This window comes from Trachurus trachurus (genome assembly GCF_905171665.1).
Source record: "Trachurus trachurus genome assembly, chromosome: 3".
Taxonomy (NCBI): Eukaryota; Metazoa; Chordata; class Actinopteri; order Carangiformes; family Carangidae; genus Trachurus; species Trachurus trachurus.
This window is the reverse complement of record NC_139893.1, coordinates 14037448-14054083: the sequence shown is the minus strand read 5'-3', so window position 1 is coordinate 14054083 and position 16636 is coordinate 14037448. Positions and strand designations below refer to the sequence as shown.

The window sequence follows — 16636 nt, the reverse complement described above, 5'->3', positions numbered from 1 at the left end:
GCCTACATGTACAACCATCCCATAAATACCGGTATGTGGTTTAGGTGCATTTCAGAACCCATTAAATTGAACAGTTAAATTCAGCTACAAGTCGCTATCCCAATGCACTTTATGTACCGTTAGTGTTAGATATAATTTGATCTTTAATTCTGATTTGAAAATTATTTGTTTGTGTTATTACTGAATGAGCGCAATCCCCAAAGTACACCTTACATCTCATCTTCCTTCTGCATGCTCTCTGCCATTAGCAGTTCCACAGAGACACAGCTTTGCTCGCTCCTCACGCATTGCTGTTCCTACAGCGCTTCATAGCCACAGTCAGCACACGGCGAGCTTCAAATAACAGGACACTGTCAGTTGTGGAAGGATAAAATGATGATGTCACAGGCCTGTATAACTGAAAAGTGTTTTATTCCAAAATGACGGGAAGAAAAGTTGCGTACAATATAAACAAAGTGTGTACATGAGTCAATCTGAGTCTGAGTCACTCTGAGTTTTTATGATCCGTCTGGTTGGGCTTTCACCGAGGGTCCCAAAACTATGCAGTGGCCAGAGCTGTGTATATGGACAAAGGGCACAAAGAAACAATGGGTTAAAACAGAGATGAAACTGATGGCATGACGAGAAAAAAAAAAAACACTCCCAACCATTATGTACAACACATTATCTCACTTCTTGGACACATTTGCTAATATGGCTTTTAATGATGCATTTGACTTCCTAGAAGATCTTGTTATTTCATCAGCTGTCGTAATAGGGCCTCCAGTGGAGTGTCGCCGTCCAATCAGATGGGCAGAAGGTTGGCTGACCTGTTTCCAGGGTCGTGGTTGCTATGACATCCCGTGACATGACAACACAGCAGAATGGAAAGCTAGACAATATGTTGTCCAGGCTTTGGTCAATCAGACACACTTGCTTTGAACTTCCAACTGACTCACATCTCTGCACTGTGCTTATAATGGCCATACTGGACTGATTAAAAAAAATAAAAAAACAACAAATGGCTTGGCCACCTAACAGTCGGAAATCCCTTCATGAGAGACGTCATCAAAACTACTGTCCTGATTTTCTAAATACTGATTTGAATACTTGAAAGCACATATACAGCACACCTCCCCTGTTACCTTTAAGCAAACACGCCCTCGGATGAGGGCATAGGGAACTGGGCCATAACTCCTCGAGTCAGATGAATTCCTAAGGTTATCCCCTTCTAGCCATACATGGCCTTTTGGAACCTAAAAAACATCACCAAACACAAACAAGGGGGGGAAATGATTAAGATATAGTAGACTGCTTTACCACAAAACAAAGGAATCAAAGAGAAAGTGACACTGCAGAGATTGCAGCACTACTAGAACGTAACTTTCAGTGAGTTGATCTATTATGCAGTGAGAATGTACCTTAACCCCACCCCCTACTCCCAACGAGCTGCCTCAGCCATACCTCCCTCCTCAGCCTATCTTAACGTCAACCTGCCTGTCCCTCTTTAACCCCACACCGTCTTAGGAGAAGGGTCATGGGTAACGGGCAGGGTCGGGAGGGATTTAGAAGAACTTCAAACGGGGTCATTAGGCTGTTGGCTGAGATCTGCGCCCCTCTTACCCAGGGAGGGCAAAGCTAGAGAGGGGCCTGAGATAGCTGGGCAGAGAGAGAGAGAGAGGGAAAGAGGGAGAAAAAGAGGGCTAAGCTGCGGCTAACAGCAGTGTCCAAGGGTCTCCACCGCGGTCCGACCTGCCAGTGGGGCAGTCATCCAAGCGGGCTCTAATTCACAGTGACACCAATTATGATTAATCTCATCACTTTAGAAGAGTAGGCTTGTCAAGGCCCTAATTAAGTGCGCTGTCCCCCCTATATGTGCAGACAGGATCAACAACACATTATATTGTCATAATGGGCATCACAATCCGCGAGTCTATTTTTGTGTTGCCTAACTTTTTAACGGCAAAAGTCCTATGGAGGAAAGAGAATAACATGAATAAAGAAACAGAATATTGTCCACACTGACTGAGGTGACGTCACATCTTCGCCTCGGCTCGTTCTCCTTATTCCCATCACCCGGCTCTCTGATTAGAGTTTTCAGTCCTACTGTGGGACGCTGCGTTTCATTTCATATTCGATAATTGAGACAGATGATGTGACATAATCATGAGCCAGTGACATGTTGACCTAACATGAGGTAAACAACTCACTAAATAACGACGACACAAATGAATATCATTAAAGGAGTCATCTGAGAACCATATGTCAGCATGCTGGATTCCCACCATTACACCTCATTAACATGGTAACATATGCTGGCTCCCAAGCACAGGAAAAGGAAACACCACCGTTTGTCATCTGTCAAACCAGAATCCTGTTTCTCCTCATCTTCCCTTAAAAAAGAATCACAGTATCATCCTAAAGACATAGAGGCTTAATTAAGAAATTTCAGGTGTTAGTCCAGAATATTCAAAAAACACTTAATTTCCTGAATATAGGATGCTTTTTTACAGCCACTCTTGACATCATGAGCTCTGTCACAATCCAGTCTGAGTGGAATCAATCGAGAAGTCAATCAATCCAATCAGCAATTGAAAAGGTGGGGCTTTAAAATAAACAGAAGAACCCAATCAAAAAAAAAACAAGACTACTTTTCAGGACTAAAATGAGAAGATGAAGGTGTCTGAAACCTGAATTGTTTAAGATAAAAGCGTATGGAAACCCTGCAAGTCACAGGTGTGTGAGCAAGCAAAAAAAAAAAAAAAAAAACACAGTAAGTTCATGCAAACCTCTGAATAATAACGATTATGATTACGATTACGAAAACATTATTACTTATTATCACTAAGTGGAAATTCCTCTTTGGTTTCACCATAGACATGTCACACAACAACAGAACACATAGTGACACAATAAAAAACATTTCAAGGATAGAAAAATATAAAATAGCCTAACTGTACTTCACACATCACCCATTCAAGTACATAATTTCATAAAAGCACACCACAGTACGAATCACGTTTACAATTGTAGGTCTAAGACCTGCCTTATTCAGAGAACCTGCTGTGCAGGGAAACCCTCAGCAAAGGAAAAAACAGGAGTAAACAGGGTAAATAGCTACCGCATTCTGGTCTTATTTATTGCGTTGACAGCGTCTGGGACAGAGGACTAACCACAGCTGTGTAACGAGGTAAACCACCACTCTTGACTGAGTTTCTCAAAGAAAAGTGTTTCAAACACGTGTAAATCACCACAAAACCATGAAAACTTGTTTTTGCTGTTTAAGAGGTTTCTTTGTGGTGAGTAAATACCTAAGCATTTCATTACTTCAGCACGTGAACAGTATTTACATAGGCCTAGTCTTTACAACGTCTCATTTTGACAGTGCGACAGATAATGTTTCCAACCACACACACCTCTGAAGATCCACGTAGGCCCTACACACAAGTTGTAGTATCTCGATATGGAGTTACTTTAATCTGCCCTGCCGGCAGCATCTCCTCTGATGAATGGCAGAGATCCTGTGGATGTGTGGGCTGGGTCAACGCAAGGCATTGTGTACCTGTCAGAGATGTGTCAAGATGAGCTGAAACCAGAGCTCTCCTCACTGCGGAGGTGTGTTGTTTAACAGCCACACTATTACAGTGCTCATTATGTTAACATGATTGAGGTGGTGAATTATGTTCGGCTTAAATACATGCAGGCTTATAGGATTCATCTTTTACCACACTGCTCTGTCCATATTAACAGCAAAAACATCTCTCTTTCTGTCGCTTTCTCCCTCCCGCTTTGCTATAATATTAGGGATCAAGTGTCATTGTTTTGACACAATAGCTCAGACACAGAAATGATTCCTAAAAGGTGACAGGGCAATTAGTCTCCTGTTGGATCTCTGAGGGTAGATAGGACCTGTCTGTCTGTCAGAACAAAAAAGGAGGTGTTGACAGGCTCTAACACCGCCTTCCAAAATTCATCTTTACAGGTCCACCCCTATTGCCTCACACCATCCTAATAGTCACACAAAAACACATACATTCTCTTGGAGGGATAGTGGGGTGGGGTGGGGTGGTGGGGTGTCCCTAAGGGAACCCAAACATTTATGTGAACAGCGGGTATTTTCTCAGTTATCTAAAATGCTGTTACATAAAGCCAGGGATTTTGCCCGGGGGTGCAAAGAAATTAGCACAAATTAAAAAGAATGCTTTGTGACAATCAGCTTTGTGAAGACTAGCTCAACAGTTATTTCAAGCTCGCACCTTCTTTATCTGTGAAGATGATGACTGGAACAGCTTAGAGAGGCAAGAAAATCCAATATTTCGATCCCAAGTTCACTTCAACATGGAGCCAATTGTCCCTCTCTCAGTTGTCTTCACACCCTATTCATAAACACATCAATATATGCACAATAAACCCGAATGAAACACATTTGTTACACTAGCAATTGGAGGCATACTGTGCACATTTTTAGCTTTTAGCTTTGCACTGAGTTTGGAAACAATCATTCAGTCTGTTAAAAAGAATGGAACAAAGTGTTGTTGTAACCACTTACAAAAATACATGGCTGAATTGAACACATTATCAATGTCAGGAATCCCTACTTGACAAATTAAGTCTTATTTAAAAAAAAATAAAAAAAACTGAGATGATTAACCAATTAATCTATTAGTTGTCTGACAGAAAATTAATCAGTAACAAATTTTGATAATTAACTGAGAGTGCCTTTTGTTTAATCAAGCAGTTTTGTTTTTGTTTTTTTCTTGCCAGTGTGCTTTGGATATTTTTGTGTATGGGTGTGTTGGTGAGATAAAACAGGAATCACACTGTCAAAGTCAGACCATAAAAATCAGCGAGGCTGAAGACTGAACTGCTGATTCACAAATCTCCATCCTTATCACAGATGAAATAGATCTGACATTGGATACCACACAGGGCTTTTTAAACTCAGAGGGGGCCGCTTGGCAGTGCCTGACTCTGTGTTACTCACAGCAAATTGAAAAGAGGGAGATACGCTAAAACCACTTTTGTACAAAGTTGTAAACATGTTTATTTCTGCTGTAAAGTTGGGTACTTTTACATGTCTGTGGGATTAACTTGCTTGCATTTGGAGACAGCATCAAGCTGCCATTCAAGTATCTGCAGTTATTGGTACTTCTGTGATGGTTTGACTTTGCAGCACTGGATTGATGGGGATCTGTGTCCCCATCAATCCGACTGAGAGTAATTGACTGTAGGAAACTTATGAAAGATTTACTGGAAGAAGTGACTAGAGGAACACAATAGTGCATGCCACCAATATGTCACCATGGATCGACTGGGGTATAAATAAATTAAAGAAAAGGAGTGTCAAAAACAAACGGGAAGTCAATAAGCTTTATCCTACACGCCGATACATAGCAGCTCTCCGCCTAGTGGCCAGTTTAGAAATGTCTTGTGCTGACTATTGAATCTGTGATTACATCCTGGGATCAAGCAATAGCAATGCAACAACATCACCTATTACAAGTTCAGTCCTCTGTATGTGGAGGTGAAGCTAACAGAATAGGAAACCTCTTTATTTCCCATTTCATTTGTTGAATGACACTTACAGTCTTGGCCCTATACTATGTTTCACTGAACCCATTCAACAGTCTGCCCGCAGTCTATAAAATACACAATAAATTCAAAAACATGCAACATAAACGCAAACTCTGGGTTGCAGACATATGTACACACTCTTTCTCTTTCCCCCTGTCTTTCTCTCTCTCTCTCTCTCACACACACACGCACACACACACCTCCGCCCACCCATCAGTCTGTCCATTCGGCTGGCACTAACTCTAACAGGCTTCAGAGAGATTGCAGGCCTGAGCTGTGGGCGTTGGGGAGAGTAGTAATAGAAAAGCAATGACAGTGGTTTCAGCGGCAGAACCCCTGCTCACTCTCTGGTTTTATCACTGTTCTGAGGAAATATAGGTGTTGTCAAAAGCTGATATTTTGACCAATGACACAAAATGGATGTGTGCGGTCTAAAATGTAAACAACTGTGATGGTCTATAGACTGTGGTACAAACACAAAGAAAACCAAAGACAAACGGTGAAAGAGTTTTGCATTATGCATAGAGATTCTGTTTGTCATTTTAGGGTGAGACAAACTATCAAGTCTTTTGCTGTAAACGCATTATTCATTCATACTTTATTTCACTATGTCTTTCTAACCTATTTTCTTCCATAGAGTCTCTGTGAGTTACAGTTGTAGGAATCAAAACACTAGAACTGCCAACGGGAACTTTACTTGGTAAAAAAAGAAAGAAAGAAAGGTAATCACAGGTAGATATATATAGGCTACACATGTTGCCCAGTTGGATTTTTTTTTTTTATTTTTTTTTTACCTCTTCTCATGAAATGATTGTGACAATGTGATTTATTCTTGATAGATAAAGTGTATATCTTCAAAATTATTCCAACTTTATAGGCAACAGTGTCCAAGCAAAACTGAAAAGCATTAGGACATTCATAAAATATGATGGGTAGCCTATGTATGATGTAAACATACTTACATATTGGTGGACCTTGAACAAATCTGCTGGCGAACTTGTGCAGACTTTGTCTCCCTCCAACCCAATTACTCTTTTACAGATGTTCATATTTGGGTCAAATGGACTCTTTGCAATGACTACATCACCCCTGAAAATAAAGTATAAACAAGAGCATTTAACTCACTCACAGAAAATGCAAAATATCTTGAATTATCAAAGATGCATTGTGTTTGTAGGAAATTGTTGACATCCTTTACTTGTTTGAGAAAAGACAAAGTAAAGAATTCAATAACAAACCATATATAATCAAAAATATAAATTATAAAATGTTACACATACAGTATATATCATATATTCCAACATTGTTAGTGTATCCTCATTTTACAATGAATCCACTGACTGGTACTCACTTTTGTATTTTGCAAAGATGACGACTCATTCGTTCAGAGAAGACAATATCATAGTTAACAATGGTAGGTTCCATGGATGGACCAGAGCACTGAAGAAAACAATTCACAAAAAAATCTCAATCAAATTTAAATTAAAAAAAAAAAACAGTTATTAATTAATTCTGTAATAACACTAATACCAACCACCACAAATTCTCCAATGTATTCAAAGGCACAATGTGCAATGCAGCCATATTGGACTGTGTAGCCCACAAACCCCAACGTCTTCCCCAGCGCTCGGCGGAACATCTCCACCTACAGCAGAAAACACAAACCAAAAGGTATGGCATCATTAAAATGTATATTGCTATTATAAATGTTTTAGTCATACAGTGGTGAGGAAATGATTTGGTGTCTGATACATTTCTGGTAGGCTTACGTCCTTCACAGGATTTCTAAAAACAAAAGCTGTTTGGGGTTTAATTTTTAAAGGTGTGGACAAGGTTGTCACAGTTGGCCTACTGCTAAAATGGCACATTCCCTGGTGTTTCATTCTCAGAGGCTGAGCAGCCAGTTCACACCAGAAAACTGCCCTGAACTTTGATCCAGTGTAGGATGGACCAATCAACACCTTGTGCTGAGGTGATGGACAAACACAGAAGCTGTGACACATCCAGCCAAGCAGCTCCACGCCGTCTGCAGCGGGGCCCTGACACTGCGCTGCCTCCACTACCACCACAATCATTAGAACAGTTATCAACTTCTGTCAGCACCATAGAAACACAAAGACAACCCAGCGCCCAACCTCCCGCCCTGCAAACACTCTGTCACACAAACACAAGGACTATCCATGTGTCTTCTGAGCAAACATCCCAGCTACACTCAGGTTATTGACTTTTACTCAACCTGCAACCTGTTGGATGGACCGAAGAAAGTAAGTCAATCTTTACACACAGTCACTCAGTGCGTACGCAGGTGCACACACACACACACACACGCAAACAGAGCTGTATGTTTAGAAAAGAATACACACAACTTGGCTTAGAGGTTAGTCAGTACTTCAAACATTTTTGGTTCAGAGCGCTGTCCTGCCAGTCCACCACAGGGTAAAGAAATCTTTTTCTCTGTCTCCCCCCCATTCCTTCTGTCTCTTTCCCTATTTCTCTCTCCATGTCTTCTCTCCCTCCCAGGGTATTATTAACCAAAGCAAGCAGAGCGGAAACCAAAGCCCCAAATCCTCAGAGCTCTGGGAATGACTTCCCAAAGATGGACATGGATTAGACCCCCAATTTCTCCCTTGCCCCCTCCTTTCTCCCTTGGTCCCCAACAGACCGGGTGTCAGGTGGCTCTCCCAAGCCCTGCCAAAGGTGTTACCCCTAATCCCATTACCCCCCTCCACTCTTCTCACACACACACCCACACACACACAAACAGACACACAATGCTCTCTCATTCATGCCAACTATATTCCACCTATTAAACCCCTCTATCTATTCTTTCATCCCTAGCATGGTTTGTCTCTTTGCCCCATTCGACATCCTCTCTGATCCAAAAAAGACCAACTCTATCCTTTCGCCTCCCTGTGTGCTGCTACTCCGCTCTTCCCTCTGTTCCATGATCACCCCTGACAACCTTCATGTTTTTTTTTGCTGCCATTGCGAATGACAGCGCTTGAGCAGGTGAAGGGGGACGTAGTATATATACTCTCAGCACAGCGCCCAAATGAAAGTGCCCCTTTCCCGTTGCAGCCTGCTCCGGTCTCTTGTTCTGCTGCACGGGAACTACAAACTCAATCCTCCCTCAGCTGGTACAGTAACACCTCTGGCCCTATAATACCTCTGTTGGGAAGCAAGTGGTCTAAAGGTTAATGTGAATCTCAGGTCGGTACTATGGCAATATATTCTATTTGCCGTGCTCTCCACCAGCAACTCTGTCAGTGCGTTACTGTAATGCACTCTCAGACATGATCTCACATGTGCTCTTCCTTCTGCTAGGCTGGGGATCAGGAATCTTTGCTAGCACTCATTCGCAAAGCACAGTGGACAGCCTCCCATACAGCTGCCCTCATATCTCTGTTTCAGCCCCCCCACCCACCCACCCCCCATTCCAGTGCGCATTCATCATAGGTAGGGATTAAGGGACTTTGCATAACAAGATCACACGGCCAGTGACTGATATCAAGAGAGTCCATATGCAGCCGCCTGGTTTTCTGAGGCACCCTCTGTCATTGATAGTGTGTCTGTGTGTGTGCATGTGGTGTGAATGTGCACAGACAATAGCATTACCTATGTGTTTCATAAAAAAAGGGCATATGTGTGCTGCAGTGACTCTCCCCTGGGATCCAGAATGAGGTGGACATCCACAGAGACCTCTGATTGGATCTCTATTACCTCTAATTCTCCCGACCAAAGAGTCAGGCAACCCACACAATCTCTTGGCCCTAATACCCAACACATGTGTGTGTGTTGGGGGTTACCACCAGCATTAATTGAATGCTGTATTACAGCTGTAAATTAACACAAAGTCCCCTCAGTTAATCCAGGATTACACGCTAAACATGTTCATGGGAAAACAAAGAAAGTCAGAGAAGCCCTTTCTGCAGAACCATCTGTGGCCACCAGCCTCCTGTGGTCACAGCGCAGGGCTACAGTGGCGAAAAGAGGGGATTTCAAATGGATAGCTGCCGATGGGAACACCTCATTGTGTGTTTAACTCTACGATCCTCTTACTGGAGGGAGCTCCTCCCACTCAGAGCAGAGCAATCACAACTAAATGAATGAAAAGAAAACAAACATTTTTTTTCCTCTCTTCTTTTTTTTTTCTTTTTCAAATATCAAGTATGAGCTTAAAGTGCAGCCGTACTGGAGATGTGTATCATCGTGTCCACCCAGCTGTCAAAAGCGTTTTTGAGTGAACAATCTGCGACCCTGTAACAATAAAACGTGAAGGAGGTGTAATTCTGTCCTCTGCACTGACATAAATGAAGAGGCTTCCTGAACATTGCAATGACTGACACGAGAAAGCACTGAGAAGCATTTGGCAAATTGTTATTGTTCTTTCATAGAAGTAAAAGTCTTGTCTCTTCAGGGTAAAAACAATGAAACGACCTTGGCAGTATTCTTAGAGTCAAGTTGTCTTATAATTAAAGACTGATGGCAAATACATCAACTCAATGACATTTCTTAAAGGTTGCTGTTTAAAGGTAACGACTGCATCATTAAGATCACTGATTCAATGAAAAATATTTCACCAAAATTGAAATACTGCACACAGTCTCAGTCAAATGGTTACAAATAATAAAGCAAAGTAAACATGGCAATCCAAGCTGATACCTAACTAAATAGACATTATTGAAGCCATAAGGAAATAGTCAAAAAGGAGTTACTGCCACTGTCCTCAAGGGATTTGAACCTGCCATTGGCTGAGTAGTGTTAATTGATATACATGGCCAGTCTATTAGAACCACAAAGAGAATTTCAATCCAAACAGCACACAAGGGCCTTGCAGTGGACTCCTTACACCAACTAAATTAGGAAAACATGGGCTGAGAGAGAGCTAGGCAACAGGGGGGCTAAGAGGCTTACAAGTCCCCTGTCAGATATTCTTCTTCTCCCTAAGGATCCCAGATGGAAGGGAGTCTGGAGGAGCAGGCAGCACCAGAGAGGGGACGAATCCCACCTCTGATGTCTTCCTCTGAGCAGCAGAAGGCAGAGAAGGGTGGGGCATTATTCCTGTTGCGCAGAGCTTGATTTGATCTTAATGTGAGCTATAAAGAGGAGGAGGTTTGGCAACCGGGGGGGGTCTGTTTCAACTATCAGTGCAATCAGAGATAATCCTGCTGATTTAGACACAGACACCTGGCTGGATGGAGAGTGACAGATGCAAAAGTCTCAGTCACAGAGTCCTGCGTCCAGCCCCCATCTCTTCTATAAGTCTGCCTTATATCAGGGGCTTAATTGAAGAGACTGATCTCCATATTGCTCTTTTCATTGTTGCTAACGGCAACACAGCCGTGAAACAGCTGAGCAAGGTTACTATTTGAGGGGCTGAAGGTTTAAACCTACAATCAATGGGTCAGCCAATGCAAATAATAGCCAAGTGATATGAATACAACTGCTATGAATTGAAAGGAAGTGTGGGTTGACACAGTCCCCAGCCAATTATACTGAATGGAAAAAACAGCGACTAAGTCTTATTGTATTGACCACAAGCGAATGCGTGTTGCCGGCCCGGTGCTGAAAGAACTGAGAGATCTTATCTGGTGTTGTATCATATTCACAAAGGAGTTGGTGTTCTGCCCTGACCAGCTCACGACAAAGCCTGATATTCACCTCAGCAGAAAAGCAGACGTACGATTTTTAAGAATGTGATTTCCTTCAATTCTGAATGAGCACGCTTTTTGTAATTATCACAGTCTATTTTCTCCTATACCATAGGTCAAGATAAATATAGCTTGTTGTATTTAATCTGCAAAAAATCGCAGGAAACCCAAATAAAGCTATTCAAACAATATTAAACGATGAATCAGGGGGAAAAAGTCAAATCCTTGGACAAAATTAGCTGTGTACAAAACCCATCCTCTGCTTATTGTGCTTATATTACTTTCCTTTCAACACTAAGAAAACAAATACAGTGCACGTGATGATAATCTTGCCTCCTCCAGACACAAGCGGTCAACTGCCTCTCGCAGTTCTTCCCCGATGGCAGAATTAGACTGAAGGAACCAAAACAGTCTGACCAGGAAAGATCTGACATGTTATGACTGCTGCCATTATATAGCTCAATCAGATATACAGCGAGTGAAAGAACTGACAAAAACACTGCAAGAAAAACACACATGAACAGATGACACGTTGAAAATTGAGAAAATTATGTTATTTTTGTACAATTAGGCTGCTGTGTTTACACTGCTACACACTGTATTGTGCTACAGAACAGAGCCCAAGGGTTCAATTGGGATTTACAAGCATAAGGTATCAGGTGACTGGCACTGTGCCGGGGAGTTTCCACATCAATGTATGGGCATCCTGCACATTACATTGCTGAACTAGGCTCTCCTCCTCCTGAGATGCAGGTCAGGCAGTGCATCTTATTTGTCTCATATAGGCTTTCTTCAATGCCCAGTGTTGTCAGTCATGATATATTCCCTTGGTCTCCTGTCAGCACATATAAATCTCAACAGTGCTGTCAAAACAGCAGGACTGCCTCTGCTAAGAGCATTTGTAAAGTGAGCAGTTGGGCGATTGCTTCCTCTGGAGCCTAACAGTATCCTGTGATCTTGTGCTGCCTCTGGCCTCTCTCTGCCACACAAAGCTTTTTCACAGCCGTCTTAAGGATTACACTGATCACTCATCAGTCTATCATTATTAATAGTGGACATTACACGATACACAAGAAATTGGCCTTTCCCCAACCAGTAGTTTAACTACCAGGACATTCAGACCTCTCGAATATATGTACGTCAACAGGACTTTTGCATTTGCAGAGATTTTGACTCGTCAAAACACTTTTAATGTGACATTTAAGTGTCCCATCATGTGACAGTGAGCCATCACCCACAATACAAAGACGCCATAACCGCAGCAGCTTAATGGAATTCATCCATCATGAATTTTATTATTAACACCTGTGCTTCTCCTTGCGTGACATGTCAATGTAGAAAGTGAAAAAGGTCCATTAACTGCAGAGCCCAGTGCTACAGTACATTTCACATTTTAGTCCTGGATTTTATGTAGGAGCTCTTTTAGTTTTTGTTAATGTTGGAGACTTCAGTCTGAAGAGAGGCAATTGCAGTGTGCTCAGTTATTTTGAAGTGATTCTGCTGTTAAAATGCAGTGTAATAGAGTGTTGTAAAATAGACTATAAGTGTATTTGAATGTCAGTTTGATATTAAAGATAGTTTCAAAAAAAGATTTGCTCGATATAAAGTGTGAATTCTGCTGAGCTAAAAAAATATTATCAAAAAATTATATAAAAATGTCATTACTGCCCTTATACGTATCTTAATGATGGTAAAATAAAATAAAAACATATAGCCTACAGTAAAAAAAAAAAAATGTACATGCGTATATTGAGCCTCAAATGTTCAGGTTTACCTCTATGTTTCAGTAAATCTTTGTTAAAGGAAAGTATTTCAAATTAAGACAATACTCTTATAGACTCACTCAGCTGGATTGGTGTACAGGAAGGTATTAACAGGAACAGTCTGTGTTGGTATTATCAGCTTTAAGAGTTGTGCTCATTGGTCTGTGACCATTACTAAAAACATTAAAGTGTGAGTGACATTCAGAAGAAGCTTATGCTCAACACGTCTATCTGCCCGCAGCTATCCTTGAGCTGCAGTGGTTGCTCTCTGTATGCCTCTAATGCTCTGCACATTCCTCCCTCACCTTTACACCTGCTGAGCCCTGTGACTGGGGAAGTGGTGCACAGGGATCTGCAGTGACACTCACTGTCAGCTTAAAATGACTACAGTGCTTTATAGGCTTGGGGCAATATCCAAAATGTAATAGGCTACCTCAATACAGTCCAACAGTGATGCCACCAAACAACAGTTGAGAGTTTTATTTGTCATATTCCAGGGTGACAATGTAGGCTACAGTAAGCAAAACACTGAAACTAAATATAAATAACCACATTAGGGCTACTTATACTGTATATAGGCCTACTAAAAATAGCACATTAAAATCTCAAAATATTCAAAATCATCAAGGTCAATTCATTACAGAGTACGTTCAATAACCCAATAAGTTAGAAGATAGAGTATTTCTTTACTTAGGTTATACTCGCGTCATAGGTTCTTGCAGCAGTTCTTTGCTTATAGATAGACTACATAGACTAAGTGAATCCTAAAACATAAAACAAATAGGCTATTCCTAAAATAACAGTTCAGTTTCTGGTAGTTACAGTTGCGATGATAGTGAGATATCATGAGATGTGAGATACTGTACACGTCTGCTTGTTACACAACAGTTCCAATCAGTTATTGATAATCCAGTGACACATACAGGATTTTACACTATGGACCAATTTAGTTGAGGTTGTTGCTTGTTGTTGATGATGAAGTAGGCTACACTATGTTCTCAGTAGGCGCATCTTGTACTCCCCAACTACAGTAGCCTACACTAGAATAGAATAGAATAAAAATATTAAGCATAGGCTGCAGCTTGATTTATCCTGTTATTCAAGTAGCATAGAGATAATTTTGTCAGATAATATTATGTTATGTTATGCAATGAAATAACAAGGTCAGAGCCGCAGCAGAATGATTCACAACAAGTCTTAGTTTTTTTTTAATAGCTTCTGGTTTACACCACACACAGACAGTTATACGTTTCACCTACAAAGCACAGAAACACGACATATAACAGCAGCTTATAGCGGCGAAGCTGTACTCACCTATGAATGTCTGCTTCAGTGCTCCGACCATGCAATTCACACATCAAATTGAACTTCCCCTTTGAAAGCCTCCGTAAGCCGCGCCGTAACAATCTGCGCCCTGATTGGTCGAGCTCTAACAAAGTCTCTCCTGATTGGACGACACGTTCCAAAACATTCCCCGGCGTCACCACATTGCTAGCAGTATGGCAGCCCCCGTGAGCGGTGTGGGTAAACTCTCATCTGAGCGTCCAGCGTTCAATACGACGAGTTTTCAGAAGAGAACGAGGGGGAAGTTAATCTCCATACCTGGCACCAGACCCTCGGTTCAAAACGGACAGCTCTTAGTTTCCACCGGTGTCACCTCACTGGACTTTCTGCTCGGTCAGTCTTGCTGTTGAGGTTTAACGGTAGCGCTAGCTAAACAGCTAACTGTGCAATGTGTAATGTAACGTGAGCTAACGTTAAATACACTGAAAATTAGTGTGGAGTCTATTGGTGTAATTACTTTCTCCCAAGGCGAATCTATTAACCATACAGGAGAGCAGATTATACCACTGCCAGGGCTGGGAAAAACTGTGAAAGTAAATATTAGCATCATTGACATCCTTCAGATTTCAGGCACACTCATCATCACATTATATTTACGCTTCATTTGATATTGTGTTGTTGACGTTGTTTCTGTTCATGTTTAATGTTAATGTTCATGCAGCAGCAGCCTTTAAAATATCACTTATTAGAATTGGCACAAAATTCAATTTTATTGACACCTAAAGACCCCTTTCCTCCAGTTACTATAACATTACATTTAATGATTCATAACATTGTCTATGAAATATTTGATATGCTATGGGCACAAACAAGAGCATGATAAAAGTAGGCACTGGACATTTTATTATGTATAAATGCACCAATATCCTGTTTTAGCAGAGTATTTTTTATGTGAGATATGAATGTTACCCGTTACAATGCAGAAACCATTGTTACATGTTGCCCCTCATATATTTTCATACATACTAGGTTCTAACACAATAAACTATGGCATCATTTAATCCTAAATACATATAGAATCACTGGTTGGGTTATTTAGACTGTGATTTTTTTGTTACTACTCTCTTCTTGCTATGCACAGGCAAGTAGATAAAGAAAAAAAATATTAATTAATAATTAATTAAATAAAAGATTTATCTGATTCATGTTTTTTTCTCTATATTATGATTGTGTTGTATGGTGTATCCCAGTAAATGTATAGGTGTAGCCACATCTGAGTTGTCATTTTTCATGTTTTCTCATCTTTAACATGTTATAAGCCACTTTATTCTCATCAGACATATCCAGTCCTCTTAGGCATACAGGACAAATATCTGGACAGAATCCTAGAACATTGTGGGTTAATAAAAGAACAATAACTACAATAGTCTGTGTTTAAATTAGATTTGATTTGAAGGCAGAATAATCAACTTTTGTTCAGAAATAACCAGCAGCACAGCAGTGGAGTTGTGAAGAGAGACTGAAGGATGAAGCAGTTGGATAAAGCAAGTCTTCAAGTGGTTTACAATGATTCAGAGCAAGTCCGTAACATGTGATTGATCTTATTATTTTTCTTTTCTCCACAAACAGGTGGTGGGTTAGCAGTTGGAACAGTGCTTCTCATAGGTGAGCTTCCCACTTTTCAAATCAACTATTATATGATTTAAAGGTCCTTTGAAGAGGTATCATAATTTCAATGGAAGAAGAGTCATAGATGATGAACCACTGTCAGTACATTGGTGTCTATAAAGATAAATCAAATGTAATATTGGACGCTTGAAACTGAAACTGGGAAGGGGCAAATATCTTGCTCTTTTCTGACACAATATAGCCTTCAGCTTCTCAGTCAATGAAATGCATACAGTAGATTTTAAATGACACTGGATTAACTTGTCAGAGAAATGTAGCTTTAAAGCAGAAGTAAGCGATCCGGTCGTTTTGGCTAATGCTGCGTTCCAGGCAGGCTTTTGAAACCGTAAATTACAGCTTCAAGTCACAACTTACGATTTTGTAGCGTTCCAGGCAACCCACTCGTGTTTTTCCGACCTGTTTTACCTGTGAAAGTCACTATAACTGCCACTCGTAACTTCCGACCCGTGAACTCGTACCAGATCAAACTGATACAACTTCACAGGTAGGAAAAACACGAGTTACGAGTTTCCTTGAACGCACCATAACAGTCCTCGTCCCTACGTCACCACATTCACGGCGTCCCTTGGCTGCACACACAGCCCTGCATGCCGTTCTGCTGCTCTCCTCATTGGATAAAAACTGTAGGATACGATAAATGTTTTCTCCTCGGCTCAGAGCAGAGCAGAGGGACTGACAGACCCGTGTTTCGGTCCA

General features: G+C 41.1%; 2 protein-coding genes across 2 annotated transcripts in view; one reads left to right on the top strand and one right to left on the bottom strand.

Annotated features, from left to right (window-relative positions):
* Positions 1-434: 434 nt before the first annotated feature.
* On the bottom strand, positions 435-14354 carry immp1l (inner mitochondrial membrane peptidase subunit 1). Its single transcript, XM_083969302.1, has 6 exons — positions 14282-14354; positions 7088-7198; positions 6905-6993; positions 6516-6642; positions 1125-1235; positions 435-555 (listed from the first exon to the last, which is right to left on the bottom strand). The coding sequence occupies exons 2-6, from the start codon at positions 7190-7192 to the stop codon at positions 469-471; spliced, it is 519 nt and encodes a 172-aa protein (XP_083825428.1). The 5' UTR covers positions 7193-7198; positions 14282-14354; the 3' UTR covers positions 435-468.
* A 112-nt stretch (positions 14355-14466) lies between these two features.
* Positions 14467-16636, top strand: part of elp4 (elongator acetyltransferase complex subunit 4) — a gene marked incomplete at its 5' end in the record, with an annotated part of 51802 nt that continues 49632 nt past the window's right edge. The window contains 2 exons of the mRNA XM_083995773.1: positions 14467-14644; positions 15881-15916. Of these exons, the coding sequence (XP_083851899.1) occupies positions 14467-14644; positions 15881-15916 (214 nt within the window). The remainder of the gene's footprint in view (positions 14645-15880; positions 15917-16636) is intronic.

Coding starts and splice junctions, on each gene's coding strand:
- immp1l (XM_083969302.1), bottom strand. CDS start 7,192: ATGTTCCGCCGAGCGCTGGGGAAGACGTTGGGGTTTGTGGGCTACACA. Junction 6,994..7,087: donor ACATTGGAGAATTTGTGGTG/GTTGGTATTAGT, acceptor TGTTTTCTTCAG/TGCTCTGGTCCATCCATGGA. Junction 1,236..6,515: donor TGTTCAAGGTCCACCAATAT/GTAAGTATGTTT, acceptor GATGTTTTTTAG/GTTCCAAAAGGCCATGTATG.